We start from the raw sequence: 26,633 nt of genomic DNA on the forward strand, positions 1-26,633 counted from the left end.
CCAGCAGTATTTTAACTATGCATTGACGGATGTTTTTTTAAAGTGCTGTTAAATACTATCAACCATACACAGTCTTATTTTTGCAACTAATTACATGAATCACTAACAAGAGTTTGATAAAATTTAATGTACAAGTTTTTAGCCTGATTAAGCATTGCCAACCTGTTTCACAAATATGATCAGCAGAATTATAATAGTTGAGAAGGGACTAATATCCTTAATTCTAAAGTTTGTTTTCTTCTATACTTAATGTTTTTCCGTTTAAAAAAAGGGCATTTCCTTTATTCACCACTTCACAACTGTTGGTTCAGATTACAGCTGTATATATACAATGCCAGATCCCCTATACCCGTGATGGTGAACCTATGGCACGCGTGCCAGAGATGGCACGCAGAGCCCTCTGTGGACACATGTGCCATCACCAGCTGCTCTTCGGCACTAAGTGCCCAAACCAGAACACACATGCGCATGCACGTGTTGCAGTCCCAGAAACTCAACTAGTTGGCCAGTGCGCATGCACTTGTTGGGAACCACAAAACCCGGTGGCTGGCGCATGCAGACGCACCAGCCAACTGGTCAGTTTCTGGGGCCGTGGCGCATGCATACATTCCAGTTTGGGCACTCAGTGCTGAAAAGGTTCACCATCACTGCCCTATATCTCAAAGTAAGACTATGACACTGTAAGCAGGTTGATGAATGAAAACTGAATTTCATTGGAGAGCAGCAAAAAGGTCATGGTCCACAACACTGAACTTAACCTGCGCTCATTTTAAAAGAATTCTCAGATGGTGACTAGCTGAGGCATAAAAGCGGGACTAAGTGATTCAAAGTGGTCTCTACAAATAAAAAAGATTTAACATATCAGTCACACTATCATCCTCTTATAATTATGAAAAAACAATAGCAACTGAGTCCTGCAGAGGCCAAATTGAATTATGGCACAAATATACTGTTTTTGCCCATCTCCAAAGTTCTTAAATTTAATGTGTCATTGATAACAATAAAAGCATCAATTAAAATTTTAATTTGGTGTGTAACTGCATTCATGGGATAACCCAGCACTAGAATCTGTTTCACTGTCACTCAAACTACTAATCCTTGATGATCTATTTTCAGAGAGGAAAATTATGCTGCTAGACAACAATGCTGAATTCCAAAACTGTTCTTCAAGTCTGATTGAGCTACATATGCTGGACAGGTTACAAATTCTTCCTCTCATATGCTGCAGAACCACAATTAAGGATTGTTGCTTAGAGACTGGCCCTCCCACACATTCACCCCAAGCCCAACATTAGTTAGTTTAAAATTTTATTTTTTTAACTTTTTAAATATTTTTACTTAATAAAAAGTCAAGATTTGTCCATATGGTCATGTCCTTGTCAAGTTAATGTGGGAAAGTGGCATTTGCTCTAAAAACCCCAATGGAGTTATAAATAAAAGAAAATAAACCCTGCCCTCCTCTGGGCAATGGAAAGGGGTCTTGCTCCATCCCGCTGGTCAACAGTGCCCTGGCAGGCTTCACTAAACCAACGGAAAGGAAGGTGCTTGCCAAGAGGGACTGGGCCAGACTGCATCCCTTCAGGGGCCTCTGCCTTGGGCACAAGGGATGGCCCAGGCTTGGGGAGGAGGGATCAGCAACAGAGCCATAGCTGGCTGGGGTCTCAGATCACAGGGAGAAGCGTGGACATCAATTCCCAGGGGTGTGGAATGGAAGCTGCTGGGAGGGATGAGACTGAACTGAAAAGAGAAGAAAGAGACAGTGAGGACCACAAAGGCACACCAAAATCCAAAACAGTATTATCTGTTCTTTGCAGGGCAAGCCCTGCCCAATTGCCATCAACATTCAATCAATTCTGATCAGAAATACTGAGACTACAAAACCTTTTAATTTCCAGCCATGTGGACATGCTAGGTGGGGATCAGGTTGGTGCATCAGAGGGCTCATCTTTCCACCACCTCCCCACCCCTGGCTTTAAATAACAGACTTACCTTGGTGGTGCCCTATGTATGTGTAGGGGGATGGTGTGGAGGCGGAAAGGGTGGGCACACCACTCTGGGGCACACCTCCTTGAGGGGGTCCACCATGAGTCTGTGAGGGATGCAGTAACATGACTTGGGGAGCTCCAGGGTGAGGTGGTGGGGCAGCTGCAATTCCAGTCTGGACATGGGCCTATGGTAGACAAGAATAGTTTGAGGATTTTAATAAATGATATGCCAATTTATCAACTAATTAGTGCAGCAGAGAAAATGACAAATTTTCTAATTTAAGAACATATTTAGCAATTGATGTAACTCATGTCAAAGAAATTTAGATGAGACACTTAACCTAATTCCAAGTATTGTTCAAAGAATATTTAATAACAAAATTTTATTAAATAACAAATAAGTCAGGAAATAATTGCCATTCTTGATACTAGTATTGTCACAATCGTTGCAAATTTATATAGTACCCTGTTGAAGACTTAAATGTTTGTCCAAGCAATCCTAGTAGACAAAAGCATTTTTTCTCATACATCAATTGCCACAAAAAATGTTACTGGTCATATCCATCTCCTGGGTTGTCAAATGGAGACACACACTCAGAAATGTCTTCCATGAAACTAGGCAGTTGGGGAGATTAAAGGTGGGAAAAATACTCAAGACTAAACAGCCAAGAAGCACATGTGCAAAGAGATAAAGATCTTAGAGAGGAATGTGGGAGATAAGTCAAAAAGACAAAAGCATAGCAACTAAAGTATTGAAGTGGGCAAGAGATGATGGCTGGATGATTTTATGTTTTTGATGTTTTGATTTGATTTGCTTTTCCTCTCCTTTCTTTTTCTTTTTTTGTAGGTAGGTGACATGATTAGAAGTTAGATAGGATAGAAAATGATTTTTAATAAAAGATGACAGGATTAAAAGTTAGAATAAGAAATAGAAATAAGAGAAAAGGGGAATATTAGTGTATACACTTAATAAAATAAGAGCAATAATAAAAAAATGGAATAATTGAATGATAGATTGCAATGTTATATAAATATGTATTACTACCATGTTTCCCTGAAAATTCAACATATCCTGATAATAAGGCCATGCCACATTTTTTTGGTGGGCAAAAATATAAGCTCTCCCCTGCAAATAAGCCCCCTGGACAACCCCACACCTCCGGCCAGGCAGAGCGCCGCTCACCAACCTAGCGATATCCCGAAGGTGCCAAGCCGCGGGAACCGGGGGGGGGGAAAGGTGATTGCGTTGCTTGGCGCCTTTGGGATACCACTAGGTTGGTGAGCAGCGCTGTGCCCAGCTGAAGAGGGGGGTTGCCAGGCAGCTGCTCTCTTGCGAGCAGGCTCCCAAAGAGCTGGGCACAGCCTCATGGGCGAATGGCTGTGTTGCGCTGTCACAGCACCACAACACAACAGCCATGAAACGACCATGCTCACGAGCAGCCACCCGGCAAACCCCCTTTCCAGCCGGCCACAGCACCATTCACTGTCCTAGGGGTATCGCCAAGTTGCGTGAGCGCCTGTTCACTGCTGCCCACTCCCGCGACTTGCCTTTAAAATGCCAGTGAATGGCACTATACACGGCTGGAGAGGGCGCTCCCGCGCCTCCCAATGCCCTGGCTCAGCTCTCCCCACAGAGCCAGAGCACCTCTGCCGCCACCCCAGCATGGCTTTTTCGGCGGCTTCCAAACCAAGTCTTCTGGCAGTGGCCGCTCTGGCCGTATGCTCTATGGTTGTGGGCCAGCTGCCGGCAGAGTGTACAACCATAGAGTGTACACCCAGAGCGGCCACTGCTGGAAGACTTGGTTTGGAAGCTGCTGAAAAAGCCATTGTAAGATGGTGGCAGCGGCAGAGGTGCTCTGGCTCTGCAGGGAGAACTGGGCCAGGACATCGTGAGGCTGGGAAACGTGTGAGCAGAACAGCTGCTCGCGCAACCCCCCTCTCCAGCCATGCAGAGCACCATTCACTGGCATATCGAAGGCGCCAAGCCGCAGGAGCCGTGCGGTGGCGAACAGGTGCTCACACGGCTTGGCGATAACCCTAGGTCAGTGAATGGCGCTGTGCCCAGCTGGAAAGGGTTTGCCGAGTGGCTGCTCGTAAGCGTGATCATTTCACGGTTGTTGTATTACACTGCTGCGACAGCGCAACACAGCCATTAGCCCATGAGGCTGTGCCCGGCTCTTTGCGAGCCCGCTCGCAAGAGAGCAGCCACCCAGCAACCCCAAAACAATAAAACCTCCCCTCATAATAAGGCCCAAGCCATATTTTATGGGTAAAAAGAAAATAAGACCCTGTCTTATTTTTGGGGAAACATGGTATTAAAAATATATAAGTTGATTGAAAGTAATAAATATGACTAATGCTATTAGTTTTATTTGTATTAGAATGTATGATATCCAGGTACCACACTGTGCACGCATTGATATGTTTGTAAAAAAATAAAAAGTGTATGTATGTATATATGTGTGCATATATGTGTGCTTGTGTGTGTGTGCGCAATGTTTTCCATGGTCAAGCATGCTGCCCCCTTTCCCTTCCCAGGGTCTGGCATACTCACCTGAGTGACATGGGCCATGTTGGTGTATCCGTGCTGCAGCTGCTGATGGGCATGAATGGCATAAACTGTCGGCTGTGGGAAACCGCTCTGTGGAGATTGAGCGCTGGGCCCCGGGGTTATGGATGGTGGTGTAGCCGTCAGTGTAGCTGTGTGATATAGGTTCTGCTGCTGCTGAGCACTGGCCAAATGAGGGGGCTGTCCACCTTGGTGCTATAATAGAAAACACAAGTCACACTTACATTACCAGAGTTTGCATTATTTTTTCTTTTTACATTATTTCCAAAGAATATGTATGTATTTTATAGAGAAAAGCAAGATTTGAAACTTAGGTTAGCGTACATTTATCTGTGGGAAAGATGGGGAATGACTAAATGTTTTAATGACATTAACATTCTTCTTATTAAATTAGCTTTCTAGTTCTCTGATCTCCTTTATATAACACATAACCCTCTCACTCATTTATCATGTCATAGATTTAAATTATTCACATTCTGAATATAAATTCCCAGAGAAAGTACCTTTATTTAGAGATCATATCCAAAAAAGCTACTTGTCAGTTATGGTGGGTAGGTTCCAACCACCCACCTGTTCTCAGTTTTGCATTTCCATTGCAGAAAACGCCCCCCCTCGCCCCAATTTGTCTTATATTAATACCCAAATCAAAAGTAGTTGCAAAGCAGCATCTTGTTTAATTCCTTGATTGCCTTTCCCCCAAATAAAGCATGCAATGATTAATAAAGTTTGTTTCTGATGCTTCCATTCCGTAACAGCAATTTCAGGAACTGAGATAGACAGAACATCACTTTAAAAGCAAGATTGCTTTTCATGCCAACCTAAAACTTCTAGAGCTTCAAGGATTATGGTGCTCTAGGACCAACTTCAAACATAAAATCAAATAGCAGGGTGCCAAGACAAGCATTAAGTGTCTCCTATGCAGTAACTCCATATTTGGTTCCTCCCCCTCCCTCCAAGTACCTGCACAGGGCTGGGAGCGGCATGTTGTGTTTGCTGCTGGTTGCCCGTGGGTGTGGTAGCTGGTTGAGGCTGATGCGGATGCAGCTGTGTGGCATGATGGGAATACGACTGATGCACTGTGGCTGGGGAGAAAAGCAGCAAGCAGCAGTCAACAAGGCAACATGGCGGGAGAAAGAAAGAAAGCTCAGACTTCAGCTAACAATAAAGGTACCATAAAGTGTTTGGGGTGTAGGCTGTTCTGCCGGTGGATATTGTGGTGTAGATGATGAGACAATAGCTTGGGGGTGACTGCCAGATGTCATCATACGGGGGTTACTCTGCAGCATGGGGGCAAACATAGGCTAGAAGGAAGGAAGAAAGATAGAAAATATGAGCAAAATAGATAAACATATGTATCTCTTTTCCGTTGAAATTTATTGTGTCTACCTGTGAGGAATAGTGGGCCATGGGCTGCATCATAGTAGGCTGTCCTGTGAACTGCTGGGGATTGTAGATGTATGAAGAGTATGGAGTAGCAGCTACCAGAGGAGGCCCTGCAGCTGCTGCTGCTTGCATAATGGGAGGAGCTGAAGTGGGCTGGTGCTGATCTGAACGCTGGGGAGGTAGAGACCCTGTTTAGGAAAAATAAATGGGTTAAGAAAAGCCTTTTGTAAGGACATAAAAACAATCATAGTTAAAGTAAGGTTGATATAATAATTGTGATATACATGAATATAGGTGAATTTAAAATATGTGATTTAATATGAAAAACAGGTGGTGACTATGGAAGAGATGCATGGAAATACTGTAACCAACTGACACACTTTCTACAATTTGTAATGGAAGATTTTTTTTTTAATGTTTGTTTGTCATTGTTCAAAAACAAATAAAAATTGTTTAAAAAAAAAGAAAAGAAAAGCCTTTTATATTCTTGGTTTTTTTTCCCTTCCAAGTGGCAGAACACTTGAGCTTTCTGGACAAATTTCCCATGATCAATGAGGCTTTGGCAAAGAATCTCCTCACCTTTAGCTCGGTATTTCCCCTGCTGTCCGGGCACAGAATTGGAAACAGGATAGGGGTACATCTGAGGTGTCTGCAGAGAATAGCGACAAACTAATTAATTCTAATGGTATCCTTATTACCATACCTGATACATTTTGTAAAGAACCGATAATATACAGTGTAAAGATAGGACTATTTAGGTATCATTCCTCCCTCCTCACCTGCACAGCTGGGCTCATGTGAATCTGTGGGATGTAAGAAATATATTGTGTGCTGTACATGCCACTTTGCCCTGGGGTAATCACTGGGATGGAGGGTGTAGAATGGGTGCGTGGCCCTGGTGATGTAGGCGTACTTGTTGATTTGTTCTGGGGGAAAAGGCAGCAGTTATTAGATATTTGACTATGGAAGCCAGTTAAGAAGGTGCTGTTATCCCAAAACCCACGTCAACCCACACTATCCCGAGATAGTTACACACCACAGAAAGAAGTGTTTTTGACGGGTTGAATTCTTTTGCATTAGGATTCAATGTTGATTTCTTCACCTGCCTGGATGGGAGTACAATGGAAATGAGACAGGAACAAAGACAAACATGCAGCAGTCTTATCTCCAGGTAGTCCTCGACTTACAAAGTTCATTTAGTGACCGCTTGAATTTACAGCAGCACTGAAAAAAGTGACTTATGACCATTGCAGCATCCTTGTAGTCATGTGATCAAAATTCAGACAACGGACTCATATTTATGACCGTTAAGTGTCATGTGGGGCCTTGTGATCATCTTTTGCGACCTTCTAACAAAATCAATGGGAAAACCAGATTCACTTTTAACATCTGTATTGCTAACATAATTGCATTGATTCACTTAACAACGGGGGCAAGAAAGGTCGTACAATGGAGCAAAACTCACTTAACAAATGTTTTGCTTAATAACAGAAATTTCAATTGAGGTCGTAAGTCGAGGACTAATTGTATTCCAGTTCTCCCCCCAGACTCACTCTGAGACAGGACCATCTTCCTTGTCCTCTGCTTCCCCTTTTCCCAGGGGACTGGCAGTCTGTGTCTGGCGTTCCATGCCCTCAGAGGATCCTTTCTCCTCTTTGCTGCTGCCTTCACAGAAATCCAGGCTGGGTTTGGGAGACTCTTCAGACACTTCACACGAACTGCCTGACCCAATCAACACCTCTGGCAATTTGTCTTTTATTTTCCCTTCAAGAGACTCCTTTGGCCGGAAAGGGTCATGGGTGGCTTCTGGAGAGGAGCTGGGCTGTAACTAGGAAGAGACATAAGGTAAGCAACCATGATCAGAAAAACTGCTTTTATTTTATGTTTAAAAGTGCTCAGTGTTTCCCTCCTCTTTAAACAAAGGGGGGAATAAGAAAATGTGCTCACCTTAAACTGGGCTCCAAACTTCCTCAACTCCTCAAGCTGATTCCTCTTTTGCTCATTTTGGAGACCTAGAGCAGTGCAATTGTCACAATTGAAGAGTAAGAACTCAAAACCTTGAAGAGCATTTTTGTATCAATCTCAAGTTCTGTTAAAACTTCTCAAATCTGGTACTCCAATATTAAATGGGAGTAATTGGCTGAAGATTATGGGAGCTGTATTCCTATAAATCCAGATGGTATTGGTTTCTGGTGGCCAACTAAATTATATGCACCTGGTAAGATTTTGTTTTTTTTACTTAGCAGTGATTATTCAATTTTGTATTAATATTCCACTTTTCTGAATGAGTTAGATGTTATTGGGGGTGGGGATGGTGTAATCAAGACTTCCTTCATTTATCCCCAGGACATTTCTATAAGTTACACTGAAATGAAGTAGCTGGCTCAAAGTCAACTAGTGAATTCTGAGTTTATTAATTAACTGTTTAGTTCATTTAGAATAGGATAGGATTCTTTATTGGTCAGGTATGATTGCACACACAAGGAATTTGTCTCCTTGTGTGTAGACTCTGCCTGATTTAGCTCATAATTTTAAAAAACTGCAATGTGCAAAATATAATGTATCATAGAAAATATGTAAAGCAACTCCAATCTGACAATTAGCGTAAAAAGCAAAAAACTCAGTCAAAAGAAACAAACCTTTGCTAGTCTGCTTGACCAAGTCTGAGGGCCCCATAACTTCTACAGTCCTGCCAGCTTCTTTTGTGGCAGAGCTAGGCACCTCTTTAACTAGAAGAGGAAGGAAAGGGTTAGGAGGCAAAATGTATGCTACGTTTTACATCCAGATACAGGGCAAGGAAATAGGGACAAAAACTTGAACTGCACTTGGAAAATATGGCAACTTTCCAAAGAGCCCCACCATTTATTCAAATCCCACGCTCTCTTTCTTCAGACAGACAATAATTTGTTTATTATTCTAAAATCTTTTCAACTGATCAAACCTATCAAATATTTAAAAACTGTAAAATCTAAAATATTCTTCTTACTAAGATAAAACAGGAAGGAAGAAAAAACAGCAAAAAGTTTATGTCAACAATCTTTCCAGGCAGCAAGTTTCAAAAATCTAAACAAAATCTGCAACATTCTCAGAAACATTTAAATCATATGACACATTGAGGAGTTTAGTGCAGCATATCTGGGATTATGTGGCCAGCTAATACCTATAGGTTGCTTTGGTTTAGATCTATCCTTAGTTCCTTCTTTGTTGATTGGTAATCTACCAAACCTGCTTTACTTCCCAGTTTAAGTACTTACCTTCAACAGCAGCTACTGGGATAGATGCTGGGACTTTAGGTGAAGGTGGGGTCGGGGAAGCACTAGATTCCATGGTAGTTCTTGACTCAGAAGGTGATGCAGGAGCAATAGGGATAGCTGATCCCACAGGGGGATCTTGGGAAGAGACTGGAACAGTTGAGGCAGACTTCGGTGAACGAGGAGCATAGAGACGGCCCACTATACAGTACAGTAACAGTAAAGATGCATTAGATTAGGGCTAATATATGAAGATTTTTTTTTTAATCAAGGTGCTCACACACACAAAAAAAAACCCAAGTTCGCTGCTTATTTGTGCTCTACCTGTAGGAGATGCAGCAGAGACTTCCATGGGTCGGCTGGTTGGGGAAGACATATTCTTGGCCCCTCGATTGGGTCGTTGAGACTTTGGAGACATTCTAGATGGACCTAAAACAAAGCAGCCATAGGTGGTGATAAATCAAACAAGACACATACAAAGAAAACAAAATGTTCCTTTGACAACTATGGCTCTCTCTTACTAGTAAACAATGGAAATCCTATCATGCCAATGAAATTAGCAGGCACCTAATTGTGACTGGCATTTACAAATTGACTAATTAAGAAATTTAAAATAAGTGAATGGTGATTAAGTCAATGCACCAACTGGAACCCTTATCTACAAGAGGCAAACTAATGAATGTGGATAAGTGACTGATCCTATGGCCTGTACAAATATGGGGGATGAATGGGAAAAGGCAGGAAATGCTGCACCCTATCCAGAGAAGAGAGGCAAGGGAAGAGACTCAGGATGAGATGCAGCAATCCTGGTTCCAGGTTGTAGTGTAGCAAGACTGAGCAGGGGCAACTGAAGGTGAGCATGAGATCAGTGGAAGGGTAGAAGGCTGCTTCAGACACAGCTAAACTGAACAAAGTTGTCACCGATTGTGTTATTGCACCGAACCGAGGTAGTGCAGTGGTTAGAGTGGAGTACTGCAAGCTACTGCTAGCTGCAGTTCAAATCTCACCAGCTCAAAGTTGACTCAGTTTTTCATCCTTCTGAGATCGGTAAAATGAGGACCCACACTGTTGGGGGCAATATGCTGACTCTGTAAACCTCTTAGAGAGGGCTGTAAAAGCACCATGAAGCAGTATACAAGCCTAAGTGCTATTCCTATTGCTTCTTCTGATTTTCAGCCAGCATTTTCAGTGAAGGCACTTTGTGAAGACCAACGGTGCAATGTCTTTTGCAAGAAATCAGTCTTGGATCATTTTTTTTCTGAGGTCTTTCATAAGCTGTTTAGGCTTCAAGTCTAACGTCTCCCCATTTGCACTACATCTCTTCCTTTCTTTTTCACTCCTTCAATTTAGAATCCATTTTTTGATTCCATACACTATAAACTGTGTCACTTCATTTTTTTCTTTATCTTTCAATGCTACTACCTTCTTATTGTTATTGTTCTCCAGAGCACATTATAACCTTTGTCCTTCCATTCCCCCCACCCCCCTAGTGATGGTCTGATACACTTTGTTATTTCAACCTGTCCATACCATTCATCCCACCCTGCCTGTCTACTCATTAACTTAACAGTATTTTTCAATCCTGGTAGCTTGAAACAGATTGATATCGCAATGAAGACAGAAAAATAATCATTTCCTCATTCCAGGAAGTAATCCCCTCCCTAAACCTAATTTGCATTGGTGGTACAAGTAGTCCTTGCTTAATGACCATTTGTTCAGAAACCATTCAAAGTTATAATAGCACTGAGTAGTTATGACCAATCCTTGGGGTTATGGTCATTGAAGTGGTCACAGCCATATGATCAGAATTGGGGTGCACTTTAACGTCACCCACAGGTTTTACCAGTTTTACCCCATACCTCTCTGCCCTATTGGCTGCCCTGCACTCCCTCACCTCAGGTGTCCTAAGCTAACCTTTGCCATCATCTTCCTGCTGCTGCTGATGAGGCGCTAAAGAGGAGAGATGGAGAGGAGTTGAAGTGGAGGGAAGCACAATAAGCCAGAAGCTTGAGGTTGTTGCCTAACACTACAACCTGGACTACCAAAACTGTGATTGCTAAGTGATGCAGTTAAGTGATGTTTTACCTAATGAGACCATTTGGTTATCAACAAAAAATCCAGTCCCAATTAAGGTTGTTAAAAGAGGACTGCTTGTAATTGTTACTAGTATTTCATTTCTTTCTAAATAATTCAGAATTTTTGCATGGCATGTAGGTCTCTTATCTTCCCATAGGACCTCTATACTATTAGCCAATGGTTTCTGAAGACTCCCTTCAACCAAACTCTTCCCCAACTGACTTTTTACTGCTGTCATCCATTCATATGGTTTTCCAGTGTTTTCCCTCAGGTTGCCCATATCAGTTTTAGCTATCACGTGATTTTCTTTTTTACTGTCATCTTCTGCAAGCACTCTCTTCAACTTTCTCAATCTCATTTCAAAATGCATTTCCCTTACAGCAGTATTTCTTAAAGTGTAGTCCTAAAACCCCTGATGGGGTCCCTCAAGATCCTCAAGAACCAAGATCTGGTTTCCTTGAAATCAAAATTATTTGCCAGTCTATGTTGAAAAATAACATTAAAATCCCATCAATCATGAATAATCACAATTGTAGCAAATGTATCAATTTTAATTTTTAATATGATAAATATAACCTGCAAAGAAAAGCTTTTGAGGTTCTCTACAATTTTTTAAAACGTGAAACGGTCCTTGGGAGAAAAAAAGTTTAAGAAGTACTGCTTTAGAGGAAAAAGTAAAGCAGAACAAACTTCCTTACTCTGAATTTTCATCTGATCCTTTACCACTTAAAATTACATCATAATAGACACAGGAAACACGGGTGGGGAGTCATGTGAACTTCCAGTCAGATGAGCCAACCTTCATCAAAGCTTTTCTGCCTGTTAAAGTGATTGTTTAAATCCATTCGATTTCCCTTTTCCCTCAGCCTTACCTCCATTGATACCTCTTTGCTCTGGAGCAGAGCCAGTGTTGCTTTCTGAATGATGTGAACTCCCACGGGGTGGCAGGGAGCTCATGCCTGGCCTCCCTCCTCTAGAACTACTGCAGCGTATGCCTCCTCTGGAGCTTTCTCTGACACGTTGGGGAAGTGGGATGTATTTCTCTCTGCAAAAAAAAAAGAGCCGGGTGAGTTCAAAGAATACCACCACAACTTTCCTCATCCCAGAAGCTGAATGCAAATACAAGGGAACATTTGAAACAAAGAGATTGTCGATCAACAGGTGAAATAGTTTCTAAGTTACAGTGGAACCTTAAGGTTATTTCTTCTCCAAATATATAGGGTACACTAGCCATAATTAGTACTTGTTTTATACTAGAGAGGCATATGGCTACCCAAAGGTTATTTTGTTTTACAGTTTTGAATCACCTTAACAAATGCTGTCTGAGCTATCCAGAATAGCTAATATACCAATTATAAAATAATTGATATCATTGATATTAGAATAGATTTAAATACATACTTTTATTCATTTCACCAATGCTGCAAACTTACCTGGAAGCCAAACTGGGGCTGTCTCTTCCAGACACTTGTCTTTGCACTGAACTGTGCTTCTCTTCTTCTGTGCGCCCATCATCATTTTCCATTGCAATACGCTGTCTATACTGTGGGCTTGACTCAATTTCTCGTGCTAGTTGTGCAGCTCTGGCCTCTCGTTGCCTAAAAGCCTCTGTATTATCTTTTTCAAGAGGAACTCTGTCATGAAAAAAATGGGCCATTGGAAGGTTGGGGGGAGAAAATGCAGCAAATAAATTCTACTGATCTACACAAAAGAACAAAATAAAACTTGTTTATTGTAAATGTACCAACATTTCTTAATTTGTAACATGGTAAAAAACACCTCAGCACCTAACAGTTCAAACTTTCTGATTGAACTTCCTAATTTGTAAATTTTGGATCCATAACTAATTCCAATAAAGTTCTGGATGTTTATTACCTATTGCATAAATCCACACATTGCATTTTGAGTAAAATTGGGTTTGGTTGATGACATGTTACTGCAGGTATTGACGACATACTGGCCAAAATGTGCCCAAACTGACCAGTAGTTCTTACCATTAACAGAGACAACAGATGATAACACAATTTGCTCCTTCTTTGAATAAAAAGGTACTATGTAAAAGCTTTAAATGATGAAAGCCATAACAGGTACATGAGGTCATTTGTTGACCATGACATATGAAAATTCTAATTTGGAATATAATAGGAAAATAAATTAACTAACTGAAGGAAGAAAATTAGGTGAACTGTATTTGTGAAACTAAAAAAAAAAAAGGGGGGGGAGAGGGGATAATGTAACTGATCTAACTCTGTGAGGTACTGATGAATATTGGTATAAAGTAAATATGTGGATTTAATTATGAACAAAAGAACTACTTTATCACACAGTATGAATTGGTGTTATATTGACATAAATCCAAAGTTAGTGAAGTTTGGAGAGTACTTAAAAATTTAAATGGGAATGACAACATAGTCAAAAGTGAAACTGAAATGATCAGCTAGGGTTGGTTGGAGATATGAATGTACATGTACTTTGATCGCAGAAAGTGCCATTTTGCAGTCTGAGACTCTAAAGGAAAAATTGAATGACCCTTTACACATAAATGGCAAAATATTACAGCCAGGAGATAACCCTGTTCACTTTAGGAGTATATCTTTGTATTTTATATTTTGATAAATCAATAAAAATAAAAAAGTAAACAGAAGTATATCCCCAAAGAAGGGAACACAGATAGAAAAACGTTAAAATTTATAAGTGCTGATAAAAAGATGGGTAATATATAGTGTATTATATCTACTAAGAGGAATAAATGTTTGTTGAAAGATGGCAATAGCACTTAGACTTATATTATCACTTTACAGTTGTTTACAGCCCTAAGCGGTTTAGAGTTAGCATATTGCCCCAAACAATCTGGTCCTCATTTTAGCGACTGGGTCCTCATTTTAGCAACCTCGGAAGGATGGAAAGTTACGTCAACCTTGAGCTGGTGAGAATTGAACTGCCAAACAGCCAGCAGTAGAAGTAACAAACTGAATCACTGTTTGGTTTGGTGGCTGCAGTATCTCAGATAGAAGGTCCATACAGAGAGTGGTAAAGACAACTGAGAAGATTATAGGAAGTTTACTTCCTATAAGTACTGGATACTGCTTATAAGTACTACATGCTCAGAGCTCAATGCATTGTTAGAGATCCCACAAATACACTTTATGGTCTGTTTCTGTTGCTCCCCGCTGGGAGGAGGTTTTGAAGTATGTTTTTCTAGCAGGACTATTTGATTCAGTAACAGCTTTGTTCCCTATGCATCCATCTGGAAAACTCGCAAGATTCGTTTTTACATCCAGTCTAGATTGTGTTGTTTCTCTGTGTCATATAATATATGTGGGTATGTGCATCATTTTTATTTATTTATATTTTGTCATGTTTATGTAGTGTATATTGGAGGTGGTGGCCCTTTGAGAGCTATAGGCAATGAAATTTCATTTTAATGTGCCGATTAGTGTAAATTTAAAATGACAATAAAGTTAGTCTAAGTCTAAATCTGCAGTATTGCATGCTAACCACTGTGCCATCATCAAGGTTCTTTGAATGTAATGTTTGAATGTAGTAAAGCAAAAAAAGATAGGTTCAAGAATGAACAAGCAGACTTGATACAAAAATCAGAAAGAAGTATGAAAGTAGTACACCGAGGTGGCTTAGCGATATAGAGAAAATAAATGAGTATCTAATAAAAAATAAATATATAAAGCAAGAGTGAATAGGTGTAGGGGAAGACTGAGAAAGTAATGCCCTGGATTTGTAAGCCTCAAAAAAACAGAAGGGAGAAATTTAAGAAACAAAGGGAACATATAAACTGATGTATAGGGCAAAGAAAGCAAGAGTAGCTTGCAAACATAGAAAGAACGGTGACTATTTATATTTTAGAGTTACATGTTTTTTAATTTCCTCCTTTAATGTTTTTGACCATTACTCCTTGCTTTTAATGTTTTATAAAACACTTAATACAAAAAGAAATAATAACTGAATACATATTTGTGTGTATATGTGCGCATGCACACACATATATTCATATTCCCCCCTCCCCTAATGTTTAATTGGACAACCTTTGGCTTGTTTAACTTATTTATGTTTGTGTGTATATATATTTTATGAATATAAGTCATCAAGAGTTATCCTGTGGTAAGATGGGCAGCCAATAAATTTTATAAATAAATAAACAACCAGGCAAGGAAAAATCAAGTACAGGCTTCTACTACTGCTGTGTACTGTTAAATTTTAGGAACATAACAAAAACTAGTAATGTAGTGAGACAAGCTGAATTGGTTTAGTCCAAATGGCCATTTTGCATGAGCCCTAATATTCACTGCATTCAGTATTTATTAATTTTCATTGCCTATATTTTGTGCACTATTTTATGCAACTCAAGAAGGCATACATAATGCTCTCCTATTATTATTCCCATAACAACAGCCTTGTGAGATGAATTGGGCAAGAGGGTATTTCTGTCTCAAAGTCATCCAACTGGCTTCCATTCTAAGAAAGGACTAGAATGGTCTCTCAGTTTCTACTCCAGCACCTAAACTAAATTGAATCCTGGAATGCAAGTGCAAGGGTAGCATTATAATATTCCAATGGACATGTCTCATCACAGAATATTCACTGTTTCTGCTATCAAATATTTCATTTTTTAAAGTAGCTGCCAACAGCCTGTAATAAACAGTTGGAACTGAGGATAAAGGATGAAACTATTAACAAATACTGACATTCAAAGGGTTGAGATGATTACTTCTGAATTATCTTGACAATGAGTCTACTTTTCTTTATCCACTGATTTCTGCCAACAAATCAAAGCCTTACAAGTCCTGGTATGTTAACCAAGTCTCATTTATTAAGTGAAAGAGAAAAAACAACTAAGACTCTACTTTAATAGCCTATCAAAAGTGCACGCACATGGCTAAATCATTAACTTACGTATATGATGAGAGACTGCTATCATACGTTGTCTTCACACCATAATTTTCCTCGTTGAATTTGAACATCTCATTTGGGTCCCAGCCATTAGACTGAAATCACAGTAAATGCTTTAGTACCTTTGCTGCAACAAAGTTTAGCAAAGCAGCTCTAAGTAAATCTATTTTGAGGACTCAAGCCTTATCAGTTACTTACCATATCAGATTCTAAGTCATAATCATCACTGTTGCTATCTCCCCCTTCCCAGCGTTGTAGTACTTTCTCTTTGTGCTCCCCATTCACTTTAGAATTCATGGCGATGGCAGAATCTGTGAACTTATCTAAGATACATGAGAGAAAGAAAGTCCAGGATAGAAAGGATTCAAATTCTTCCTCATGCCTCCTCCCATCACATCTCATTTTTGTTATTTTAAGGCTATATTACCTTTGGTGGCGTAGTTAAAGTCAACATTGCGGAAGTGCACTAACATGACATCAGCAGGCTTGAAAACCATAGTGTCTACAATATCCTCCCTTCTCGGCCCTACTGGCTGGTCGGGCACTTTCTTGTGCACAGCATCCACAGCCAGCTCAAACTGTAAAAAAAAAATAAAAAATACAGACTGCCTATTCCTACTATAGAAAACCACATAAATGATATGGAAAATATGCCATATCACAATCCATTGGTCACTAAGCACTATCTATCTCCAGATATTCACCTTTGTCCTCTCAGGGTGCTTAAGTAAGCTTTGTAAAATTTGGGGAGAAAGAATACTTCCTATATCCAAAGTTCCAATATAAAATAAAACTAAATACTTAAAATGCAATTAAGAAATAAACATTACTGAACCTGATAACTAACATTCTAAGAAAACTAGTCAGCAAAAAAAAAATATTCACCTTAGAACTCAGGGTTTTAAAGATTCCTTCAAATGTACTTCCACTTTTCACTTTCACATCACATGTTGATCCCTGGGAAGAGAACCAAAGGGCAGGAATACTTTTAAAAAAGGATACAAGGATATTTCAAATTGCAAATCAAAGGCTCCCTGCCCATCTGCCCACCAACATACACCTATAATCTACTTATTTGGAAGGCTATTAAAATAAAGCAAAGTAAACTGAAGAAATTCAAGAGAAAACCCTGACTCGTTTGCACAATGCTTAGCACACACCATTCTTAAGGCACTTTTTGCCATGAGAGCTGGAGGGGGAAATAGCAAACTATTAGCCTTTGCGGGCATCCCACCTTCCTTTGGTTGAGAACCTTGCAATTTTTGCATTGTCTACCATTTTAAAATCAACCCAAAATAGCTGGTACTAAAATTCTTAACATGAGGATCTGAGTTCAAAGAATAATGTAAATAAAATTACAACATGAATTAGTACATCATATGAGCAATGGCTATATAAAACAAATGCTCAACTCTTCCTGCAGGACAACACATTAAAATAAATTCCATCATATACCTTCCACACCCTATAAACCATGTACTTGTACATCTATCTTTCCTACATCCTTAATTTATCACCAGGAGACTTACCACAACTGCTGTTAGAAAGTGAAGCATTCGGGAATTGTTATAAACACCCTCAAAAGCCTGGGAGTAATGAAAAAATAAGTGTCACCAAGACATCTTTAAGTATTCATTGCCCAACGTTACAACACTCCAAGTAATTAGGTAGGCAACTGAAAGATTTCAGAAAATGTATACACCTGTTGTAACAAATATAGGCCTAAATAACTATGTCATTTGTTTTCTCAGTAAGTAGCGTTCTTCAGGAACCTTATTATATAGGAGGCTTGGCACAGGTTCAAACTGTATTCAAATATTTGTCACAAAATAAATCAAAATGAAGTTGTTTAGGATACAGGTTGATATGAAAAATACACTTCTCTTTTTCGAAACAAAAATTGTGCCTCTCAGTGATTTAACTCCACTAATCTTAACAAAGTTGCAAATTTAGATAAAAGAGAGATAAGTATTGATAAGCAGACTTTGCTGTACCTCAACAACAGTCAAATGACATTATGCTGAAAATCTACAGGTAATTAAGCATTACAATTTTTAACTAAATTTATTACAAGAAATTATTTTACTCCAGATATTATTTATACTTTGTTATTGTTATAGAAATTGCAAATAAAAGAAATGTAATACAAATGAACACAAAGTCACAGAAATGGTTTTAACTGTAGTCATAGCAGATACGTAAGATTCTAGGGGAAGACCCCTACCATGTCATGATTAAAACAATTCTTACATTAGGGGTACATTTATAGCCATAAGAACTGAAGCCTACTAGCAGATATATTTATTGCCAAAGATTGGTAGTAGAATCTCAAATTTCTAGCAGTTACACAAATCATACAGATTATATATGACAATCCCAAATGGTTTATATAGTACAACTTACAGGAGATTGTGGAGGTCCTTTGCCTGTACTCTGGCCCCTGAAAATAAATCAGATACAAATGTAATTAATAATTCAAAATGTAAACTCTTTAAACCAATAGGCTACATTTGGTGCATAAATTCATAATTCCTTATGAATCTAATTCAAGGAAGCTCTCACCACTAACAAGAAGCCCATATTTTATTAGCAAAATAATTAAACAGACTTCCTAATTCAGCTAAGACATAACTTCCTTTCCATGGAGACAACTTTCTGAGAAATCAGTGCATGTACTATACATGGATACTCATGTTCTACAAATATATAAAAGTAGATGTTGCTTACTGGCACATGCACCCAATAATTTTCTGTGTATGAAAAGAAGCTTAGAATGGATTTGCTCTGCCTCAAATCCATAATTTCTGAGCTTTCTACATTACTTTATCTAAATTCAGAATAACATTTTGCACAGTTCATTAAAATTCCCCGGCCAATTTAAAATAAGTGGAAGATAACTAGGTGATAATTCAATCAGAATAACAAAAAGAGCTCTTTATATTAAATAGCCTAATGAGCTGCTTCATTGCTATGACTTGTTCTCTGTCATAACCAGAATTATCACCCACCCACCCCCAAAATACCCAACTCCTGGGAACCTGACAGACAGAAACTATGATCTTGTTCAACTTAATAAAATTGATACATGGCTCTCAGGAAATGTTATTTAGTTCTGCTCTTTCTTAAACCAGAGATTTATGCTATGCTACTTAAATGACACACTCACACACTGCTTTTAAGCAGCACACTGGGCAAAAGTCATTTCTGGAAGGCACCCCTGCTCATATATACAGGTAGTCCTCAACTTATAACAGTTTGCTTAGTGACTGTTCAAAGTTACAATGGCACTTTAAAAAGTGACTTATGATCATTTTTCATACAGTCAATGGCGAAACCAGATTCATTTAACAACCGTGTTACTAATTTAACAACTGCAGTGATTCGCTTAACAACAGTGGCAAGAAAAGTCGTAAAATGGGGTAAGACTCACTTAACAAATTTCTCACTTAGCAACATAAATTTTGGACTCAATTGTGGTCATTAAGTGGAGGACTACCTGTATTAGGAAGTTATTTTAATTAAGCAGACCAACCCAGCCCAGGACACTGCAATGTCTGTTGGATCCATGATTTTTCTGATGTCTTTTAAATATATTGGATTGTACCTTTGGCGTGCAATCAAGTCAACCGAATTTACTTCCTAGAAAACATCATTCGGTCTGTTGCTCCATTGGCACCCTCCGAAATTAATCCTTGCCTAAGCAGTCAAAGCCGACTACTCCACGACAAGGAGTGAAACTCAGCCCAGCACGGACCGATCTTTCTTCTTCGAAAGAGGCACATACGTTCCTTCCAAAAGCCACACAGGGCCAGAGGTGGGGAAGGACTCCCGTGGCAGGGGGTGGGGAGTGGAAGTCTAGCGGTATCCGCCTTCCGGTCTCGGCAGGGCTTGCGCCGAGAAGAGTGGCGCCCAATCAGCGGCATAAGCAGCCCAACTCCGCTTATCGGGTCTATACATACGCTCTTTTATTTCTCCCCCTTCCCACCCCCGCCACCCTGCCGAGTCCTCCCGTCAACCCTTTTGGGGCGGGAAGGCGACACTGTCTCCTTCTTCCCTTTCGCTCTTTTTTGCCGCCAGGACGGATTCCCTTCCCTCCCTCCCTTTCGCTCACACGAAACCAGTCGCATTTCGGCCAAGCCTTACCTGGTACCGCTTCCTCCAGGAGGGGCTCCTCCGCCGCTCCCCGGGGGAGCCACCATGGTGGTTCTCGGTCCACCCGCGGCTCCGGGGCTGAGGTTCCCGTTGGGGCTGGCCGGGGATGGGTTGGCTTTGCGGGAAGCGGCGGCAACGGCAGCGGCCGGAGGCTGCGTCGGAGGCGGGGGCCCCGAGGAAGGCGCAGCAGGTTGAGGGGAGGGCGGCGGCAGCGGTTGTTTCAACATGGCGCTGGCAGCGGCGAGGAAAAGGGCCGGGCGCCCCTGCTCTCTCTCGCTCTGTCTCTGTCTCCTCTCCTCAGCAGCACGCGGTTCAAGGCCGTCGAGCGAAAAGGAGGGCGGAAAAAAAAAGAATATAAAAAGAAAAAGAAAGCCGAGCGGAGGAGGAGGAAGGCAAGCGGGAACCCTTCGCCCCGTGCTTGACTCCCGGGCTTTGACTTTAGGCGCTGCCTCTAAAGCGGCGAGTTGGAAAAAAAACCCGGGAAGATGAGAGGAAAAAAAAAGGCGACCCGTCAAGGCAGCCGCGGCACGTCAAGAAGCCCGGCCGTTTCAGACTCCTTTAAGCCAGGCAACCCCGTGCGCTTCTGCCGGCCCGGAAGGGGAAACTGACTGGCGGGCGGGCGGGCGGGTAGGCTGGCCGGCCGGCCGTCGCGGAAACGGGGAAGGGTTGGAGGCTGAGAAACAGTGGAGGGGGGCCCGCTAAAGAGAGAGGCGGCGGCGGCGTTTCTGCCTCCCCACAACCCGCTTTCTGTTGGCTTCGCCTGCGCGCGCGTCAGCAAAACAGACGCCTGGAACGTGGGCCTCGATTCCCACCTGCTGCTGCTGCTCCGCGGGGATGAGTCCTCCGGGAGGACGCGCGCCGTTAAAAGCCGGCGGCGCCTCGGGGAAAGAGAAGAGAGGGGGGAACAAGCCTCGAGCCCCTACAGGCAATGTGAGGGGAATGGCAAGCTCGCGGAGACGGGTGGGGGGGGGGAGAAGATGTGGGGAGAGCGAGGCCGCAAAAGAGAGAGAAAAGAGGGAGGGGGGCGGTCGTGATATTGGCGCTCAGGGCCGCGACGCGAGCGCTCTCAAACCCCTTCCTGCCGAGGGAAGTGGACGGCTCTGTCCCCTATCAGGCTCGCGCTTGCTTGTGAAGTAAGCAGAGGAGGGGGGGAGGGGAAGGGCGACACGGATCCCGCTGGCCCGCGCGCACGAGAAGAAGTCAATCCGGTTGCTGCACAATGAGTCCCTGGGGAGGGCGGGGCCTTGCTTTGCGCCTGCGCTCTTCGCGCGCCCTCCTGCAGCGCACGTTCGGTAGAGGAGTTCCTGCCGGCCGCCGCGCGCGCGCGCTCTCCGCGTTTAACCAATCGAGGAAAGAAAAGCGAGCCCCTTCAGTTCCTTGACAGAGCTTTGGGGGAAGAGAAGGGGCGTTCCTCCGGTTAATGGTTAAGACCAGTGCACATGCGTAAGAGGAAACAAAGGCTTGCGCCTGTCGTTTCCCTCGGACCGGTCTGAGCATGTGCGAAACGAGGGAAAGGAAACGTGTCGCCCATGTGGGGAACGCGTACAAATGGTAGTTTGACTGAAAACGCGCATGCGCGGGGAAAAAAACGAGAATCACCAACAGAGCCCAAAATGCCAGGATGTTGACCCCGGTTGACCTTATTCTCAGTATGAAAGCTTTGGCCTCTGTGACCTCAAGGGCACTGTGTCTTAAGGAGGGATGACAGGCTTGATAGAAATATTAAAAACTATAAAGAAAATATGTACCTCTGTCAGATACACACTGCAAAGAGTTGATGTGACTTGAATGCACATATTACATACACGTATAATAGTGATACATTAGCCATGTTAATATTTAAGTAATATTTATTATTTTAAACTTGGAGTCAACAAAGGCTGCAATCCCATAGATATGTAGAGACAGTACCCCAATGATTAAATAAATGTGTACGAGACAGAACCCCAATGATTAAATAAATGTGTTCATGAAAACACACTAGATGCATTTTTATTTAAATTTGTCTCTGAAATATGTTCTATTATCCTTTCTTAAGGTACCATTATATGAAAATAATGAAACTCTTAATTCTGGCATTCTGAAAGAGGAATTATAAGATGCAAAATACAGTCACAGGACTATCAATCACAAAAGTTCTGTTATCAAATCTATTGTGTTGTAATTGTGACTGGAAAGATAGCCACTACCACAGACTGGATTGGAGATAGGAACAGGCAAACCTGGATTTTAGCTTAACCTCAGTTACTTTCAGCCTGGACTATTTCACAGGACTGTTATGGGGAAATATGGCAGAGGGTACTCTACACTGTCATAATCATCTGAGTTACAAATTTTCCTGCATTCTTAGAGAAAGGCTCTCATTCCCTTGTGCTCCTCACAATTGCTGTATCATAAACATAAAGTGAATTACATACACGATACCAAGCTGCTGACCTAGGCAATATCCTTATACTTTCCTGGGAAAGTAATTGCAAAGCATCCAACAGGAGATACAAGAATGGCAGCAAAAATAAACACTTCTTGTGTCCCTAGAGGCATGAGAGAAATGAGCATTACACTTTATTGAAAATATAAGATTGGGAAATGAGGTGAGGAATTCACTCTGTATCTGTAGAAGAATAATCTGTGAAAAACAAAGATGAAATAAACTAAGAAAAAACACCAGGTACATAGCACCTGTAGTTGGATTTGCAAAGTTGAGAATAAATCAGGGTTTCGAGGCCTTAGCAACTTTAAGAGATGTGGACTTCAACTCCCAGGATTGGAGTTCCCCGTGCTAGTTGGGGAATTCTGGGATTTGAAATCCAAACAAAGTTGAGAAATACTGCACTAAATGATATCACCCTCCATAACAATTTGTCTCAACTAGTTATGTTCTGCTAAGCAAAAGTGTTCATGAGCACTTGGCCAAGAATGGTAACAGTCTTGGTCTGCAGGGAATTTATATGTTTGTAAATTGGAGCCTCTTTTGTAGGCATTGGCTCAGAGTTAGTATTTATACAGAAAACAATAGGAGACCTGGGGGAGAATCACAATTATTATCTATTACTGAAAGAGATATTGTCCTCTATTCTGGATCTTCTATTAGAGCAGAGTTGGGAATTTGATACTCAATCAAAAACACTCAAGTTTCTAGGTATTATTGTTTGTTTTCGGGCATTAGCCCCCGAGTGTCCTGGGATAGATCATTTGATGCATTTTGTATGACTAAGTGTCTCCTGTTTTCCCAAGTTCCTCTTCATATGTTTCAAGTATTTGTGAAACAATACCAGAGAGATAAAATACTGAACCACAAATTGACCAGATTCACACTGCAGTAGAAGTGAAACTATGACTCCTTTATTTGGCCTAAAAGCAGATTTCTTCACTTGTTTAGAGAGTCAGTTTTAAGATAGTGGTTAAAGTGTAGAAAGCTAGCTGGATGAATTTGGGTCAGTCACTCTGCCAGCGCAGCTCATCTTAAAGAATTTTTTTTGTGGAGAAAATAGGAGAAGGAAATATATATGCATCCTAGAGTTACACAAAATAAATGCAGGCATAAATATAATAACTAAATACAGGTAACCGTTGTCTTAGTGACCATTCAAAGTTACAACAGCAGTGAAAAAAGTGACTTATGAGCGTTTTTCATACTTATGAGCATTGCAGTATCCACATAGACACATTATCAAAAATCGGATGCTTAGTAACTGACTCATATTTATGTTGGTTGCAGTGTCCCAGAGTCATTTGTTCACTTTTCGTGTCCTGACAAGCAATATCAATGGGGAAGCCAGATTCACTTAATAATCATGCTATGATACTAACTTAATAATAGCAGTAATTCACTTAACAACTGTGGAACAAAATGTCATAAAATGTGGCAAAATTCACTTAACAAATGTTTCACTTAGCAACACTAATTTTGGGCTCAATTGTGGCCATAAGTTGAGGACTACCTGTACATAAATATTAATATATTATATGAACATAATCAAATTATTATTTGGTCAATAAACCATGGTAATAGAAATCATGCAGATGATCTCAACTAATTTGAATCTCAGCAGAAGTTACTTTGGAATTTATACAGCATATTAGCTTTGAAAAGCTGTGAGAGGGACATGGTTAAATAGATACAGGATATATAAATTTGCCTCTAATTTTGTCATTCTAATAGGACGTATCTTTGACAAGTTTGCCACAGGAAACTGAATCAGGCAGGCATTATCCTGAAGGTAATGTATTTTGAGTTCTCCTGGTATAAAGACATCAAATTCTATTACTGTATTTCCAAGACAGTATCTCTCAAAATAAAGATTACGTGTGGCATCACATCTGCCATATTTGTTTTGTTCTTTCACAATTCTCTTTCAAACCATGATCAGCTTTTAAAAACCTCTGTCCTCTCTCCCAAAACTTTCATGGATTGTCATTCTGGGAGACTAATCTGCCTCATTCTAACATATTCATTTGGGTAAAAGCCTATTAAATTAAGATTTATTCTCAAGGGTAAAACAGTTTTTGCTGTCTTATAGGGGCTTTTGTTAATGGTTGCTAATACGGTAGTCCTCAAGTTAACCAACTAGTGAGAAATATATTTTTCTACTCTGTATAAATAAGTAATTAGTATGAACAACCATTTGAAATATTTTAAGAGTCTAAGAAAGCAGCAGTGGTTGCTTTATTGATGTTCCTATCAATTCATTCATAAAGGTTATTTTTTAATCTATAAAGCCTAAAATCTGCTAGTGGTTCCCCATTACCAAGTCATTAAAAGGGTAGCAACTATAGACTTTTTAAATTACATCCTTTATATTATAAAATTGTCTCCTGCTTGAATAAGATTAGTGCTCAATCTAACAGCCTTTTTGGCAACTAGTACAGAGTTTTTCCATGTAGAGTTTTGAGGAAGATTGAGGAAGGGTGCCATTTCAGCTATTATATTGGTATAATGTAGTTTTTGGTTTGTGTTTTCATCTTTAATTGTTATACTATATAAATTACTTGGAGTCCATGCAGATTGCAGGAAAATATAAAAGAAATTATTTCATTAATATGCCCCACATCTGCATTTTACAGTTAAACAAGACATTGGTTTTAGCTTAGCATGTTAAGTGAATCCAGCCTTTGTGACTCAATCAACAAATTACTGTTAAAACAAATCATGGATTAACATGATTAGCATAATTAAAACTTATCTGTGTCATTTCTGCCCTATTGTTGCCATATTAGACTTTTACAGTTGGCCAGGTAGCATTGCCGAAAATGGGCACAGTATATGACATGACTTTGATTAACAATAAAGCATGAATGCAGATGTAGCCATCTCAGTATGGGTAATCCCTCACATACACACAAATCTGATTATCTGGGGGAAATTTTCTGTAAATCAATTTGTCTTGCATATTCCTAAAACGAGTTGTAGAATATTGGAAAGCGGGGGTGGGGGTGGGGGTTTGCATAAGTTGCATGAAGAAATAAATATTACTGTTAGTTGACGATTCAGAATCCACTATTGGTACAATTAAAAAATGAGCTGTAAAAAAAATCTTTAAAAAATAGAGCGGCAATGGTTCTTACGGTCTTTTATGCAAGACATGATCCAAACATAAGCAGGAGAGAATAGCCTTTCAGTGGAAGAACAGAACCAGAAGAAAATGGCAATGAGTGTGAATATAATTATGAATAAAGTACAATATACCAACATTTTTTGCGGCCACTACATGAAGGGGTCAAGCTAGGATGTTTATGTCCAGCAAAGGCAGGATTGAAAGTGTTCAGAAATGCTATAATTTTCATGACATAAACTTGGCAGAAGAGATGGCTTTAGCAGAGTTTGAAGCAGCATCCAAGTTTCCTGCCAAACTAAAAAAAGTGAAATAAATAATTAATTATTGGGGTCTGATCTTTGAAACATCCTTTCTGAAAGTGGACCTTTCTGGAAGCACATGACAGAAACTGCAAGGACAGGGGAAGGTGGCAGGTGTGTGTGTGTCACAGCTGCCAAGACAGCTGTGAGGCAATGCTACATGAGTTTTCATGGTGCAGCCCATTCCTTTATATTACACTCTTAGCTTCAGGTACTTTTAAGAACTGGAATAAGACTTCTCTCCCTTTGCTGGAAGCGTTGTTTTGCTAGCATTAAAAAAAACAACCCATAGTTTTCAAGATCCCCAATAATGGCCATACTATTTTGCACATCCCAAGTAATTCCCACCCACCCCCTCCAAATATCACTTCACTCCTTCAAGCTAAACTACTGTGAAAGCTTTTAAAAGATATTACATTATATATGTTACAGATTAATACAGTTGCTTAATTGATCCC

The 26,633-nt window shown here is 40.5% G+C and overlaps 1 protein-coding gene across 1 annotated transcript; it reads right to left on the bottom strand.

Annotated features, from left to right (window-relative positions):
- Window positions 1-1,291: 1,291 nt before the first annotated feature.
- Window positions 1,292-21,688, bottom strand: ATXN2L (ataxin 2 like). Its single transcript, XM_081932439.1, has 23 exons — window positions 20,313-21,688; window positions 18,573-18,609; window positions 17,699-17,755; window positions 17,055-17,126; window positions 16,597-16,747; window positions 16,368-16,492; window positions 16,173-16,264; window positions 12,698-12,898; window positions 12,137-12,309; window positions 9,513-9,617; window positions 9,192-9,389; window positions 8,577-8,666; window positions 7,885-7,949; window positions 7,491-7,765; window positions 6,974-7,043; window positions 6,717-6,863; window positions 6,517-6,586; window positions 5,941-6,125; window positions 5,726-5,855; window positions 5,515-5,636; window positions 4,540-4,749; window positions 1,990-2,170; window positions 1,292-1,737 (listed from the first exon to the last, which is right to left on the bottom strand). Exons 1-23 carry the CDS (start codon window positions 20,546-20,548, stop codon window positions 1,688-1,690), a joined length of 3,042 nt encoding a protein of 1,013 aa, XP_081788565.1. The 5' UTR covers window positions 20,549-21,688; the 3' UTR covers window positions 1,292-1,687.
- Window positions 21,689-26,633: the final 4,945 nt, after the last annotated feature.

This window comes from Natrix helvetica (genome assembly GCF_964273705.1).
Source record: "Natrix helvetica genome assembly, chromosome: Z".
Classification (NCBI taxonomy): domain Eukaryota; kingdom Metazoa; phylum Chordata; class Lepidosauria; order Squamata; family Natricidae; genus Natrix; species Natrix helvetica.

What these genes read in the sequence shown, in the direction of transcription:
- ATXN2L (XM_081932439.1), bottom strand. Translation starts at nt 20,548, where the DNA reads ATGTTGAAACAACCGCTGCCGCCGCCCTCCCCTCAACCTGCTGCGCCT. An exon ending in TTAAAACCCTGAGTTCTAAG is followed by an intron (nt 16,748 to 17,054) that starts GTGAATATTTTT and finishes TTTTTTTTACAG; the next exon opens with TTTGAGCTGGCTGTGGATGC. An exon ending in GGGGAAATACCGAGCTAAAG is followed by an intron (nt 6,126 to 6,516) that starts GTGAGGAGATTC and finishes TTTCCTAAACAG; the next exon opens with GGTCTCTACCTCCCCAGCGT.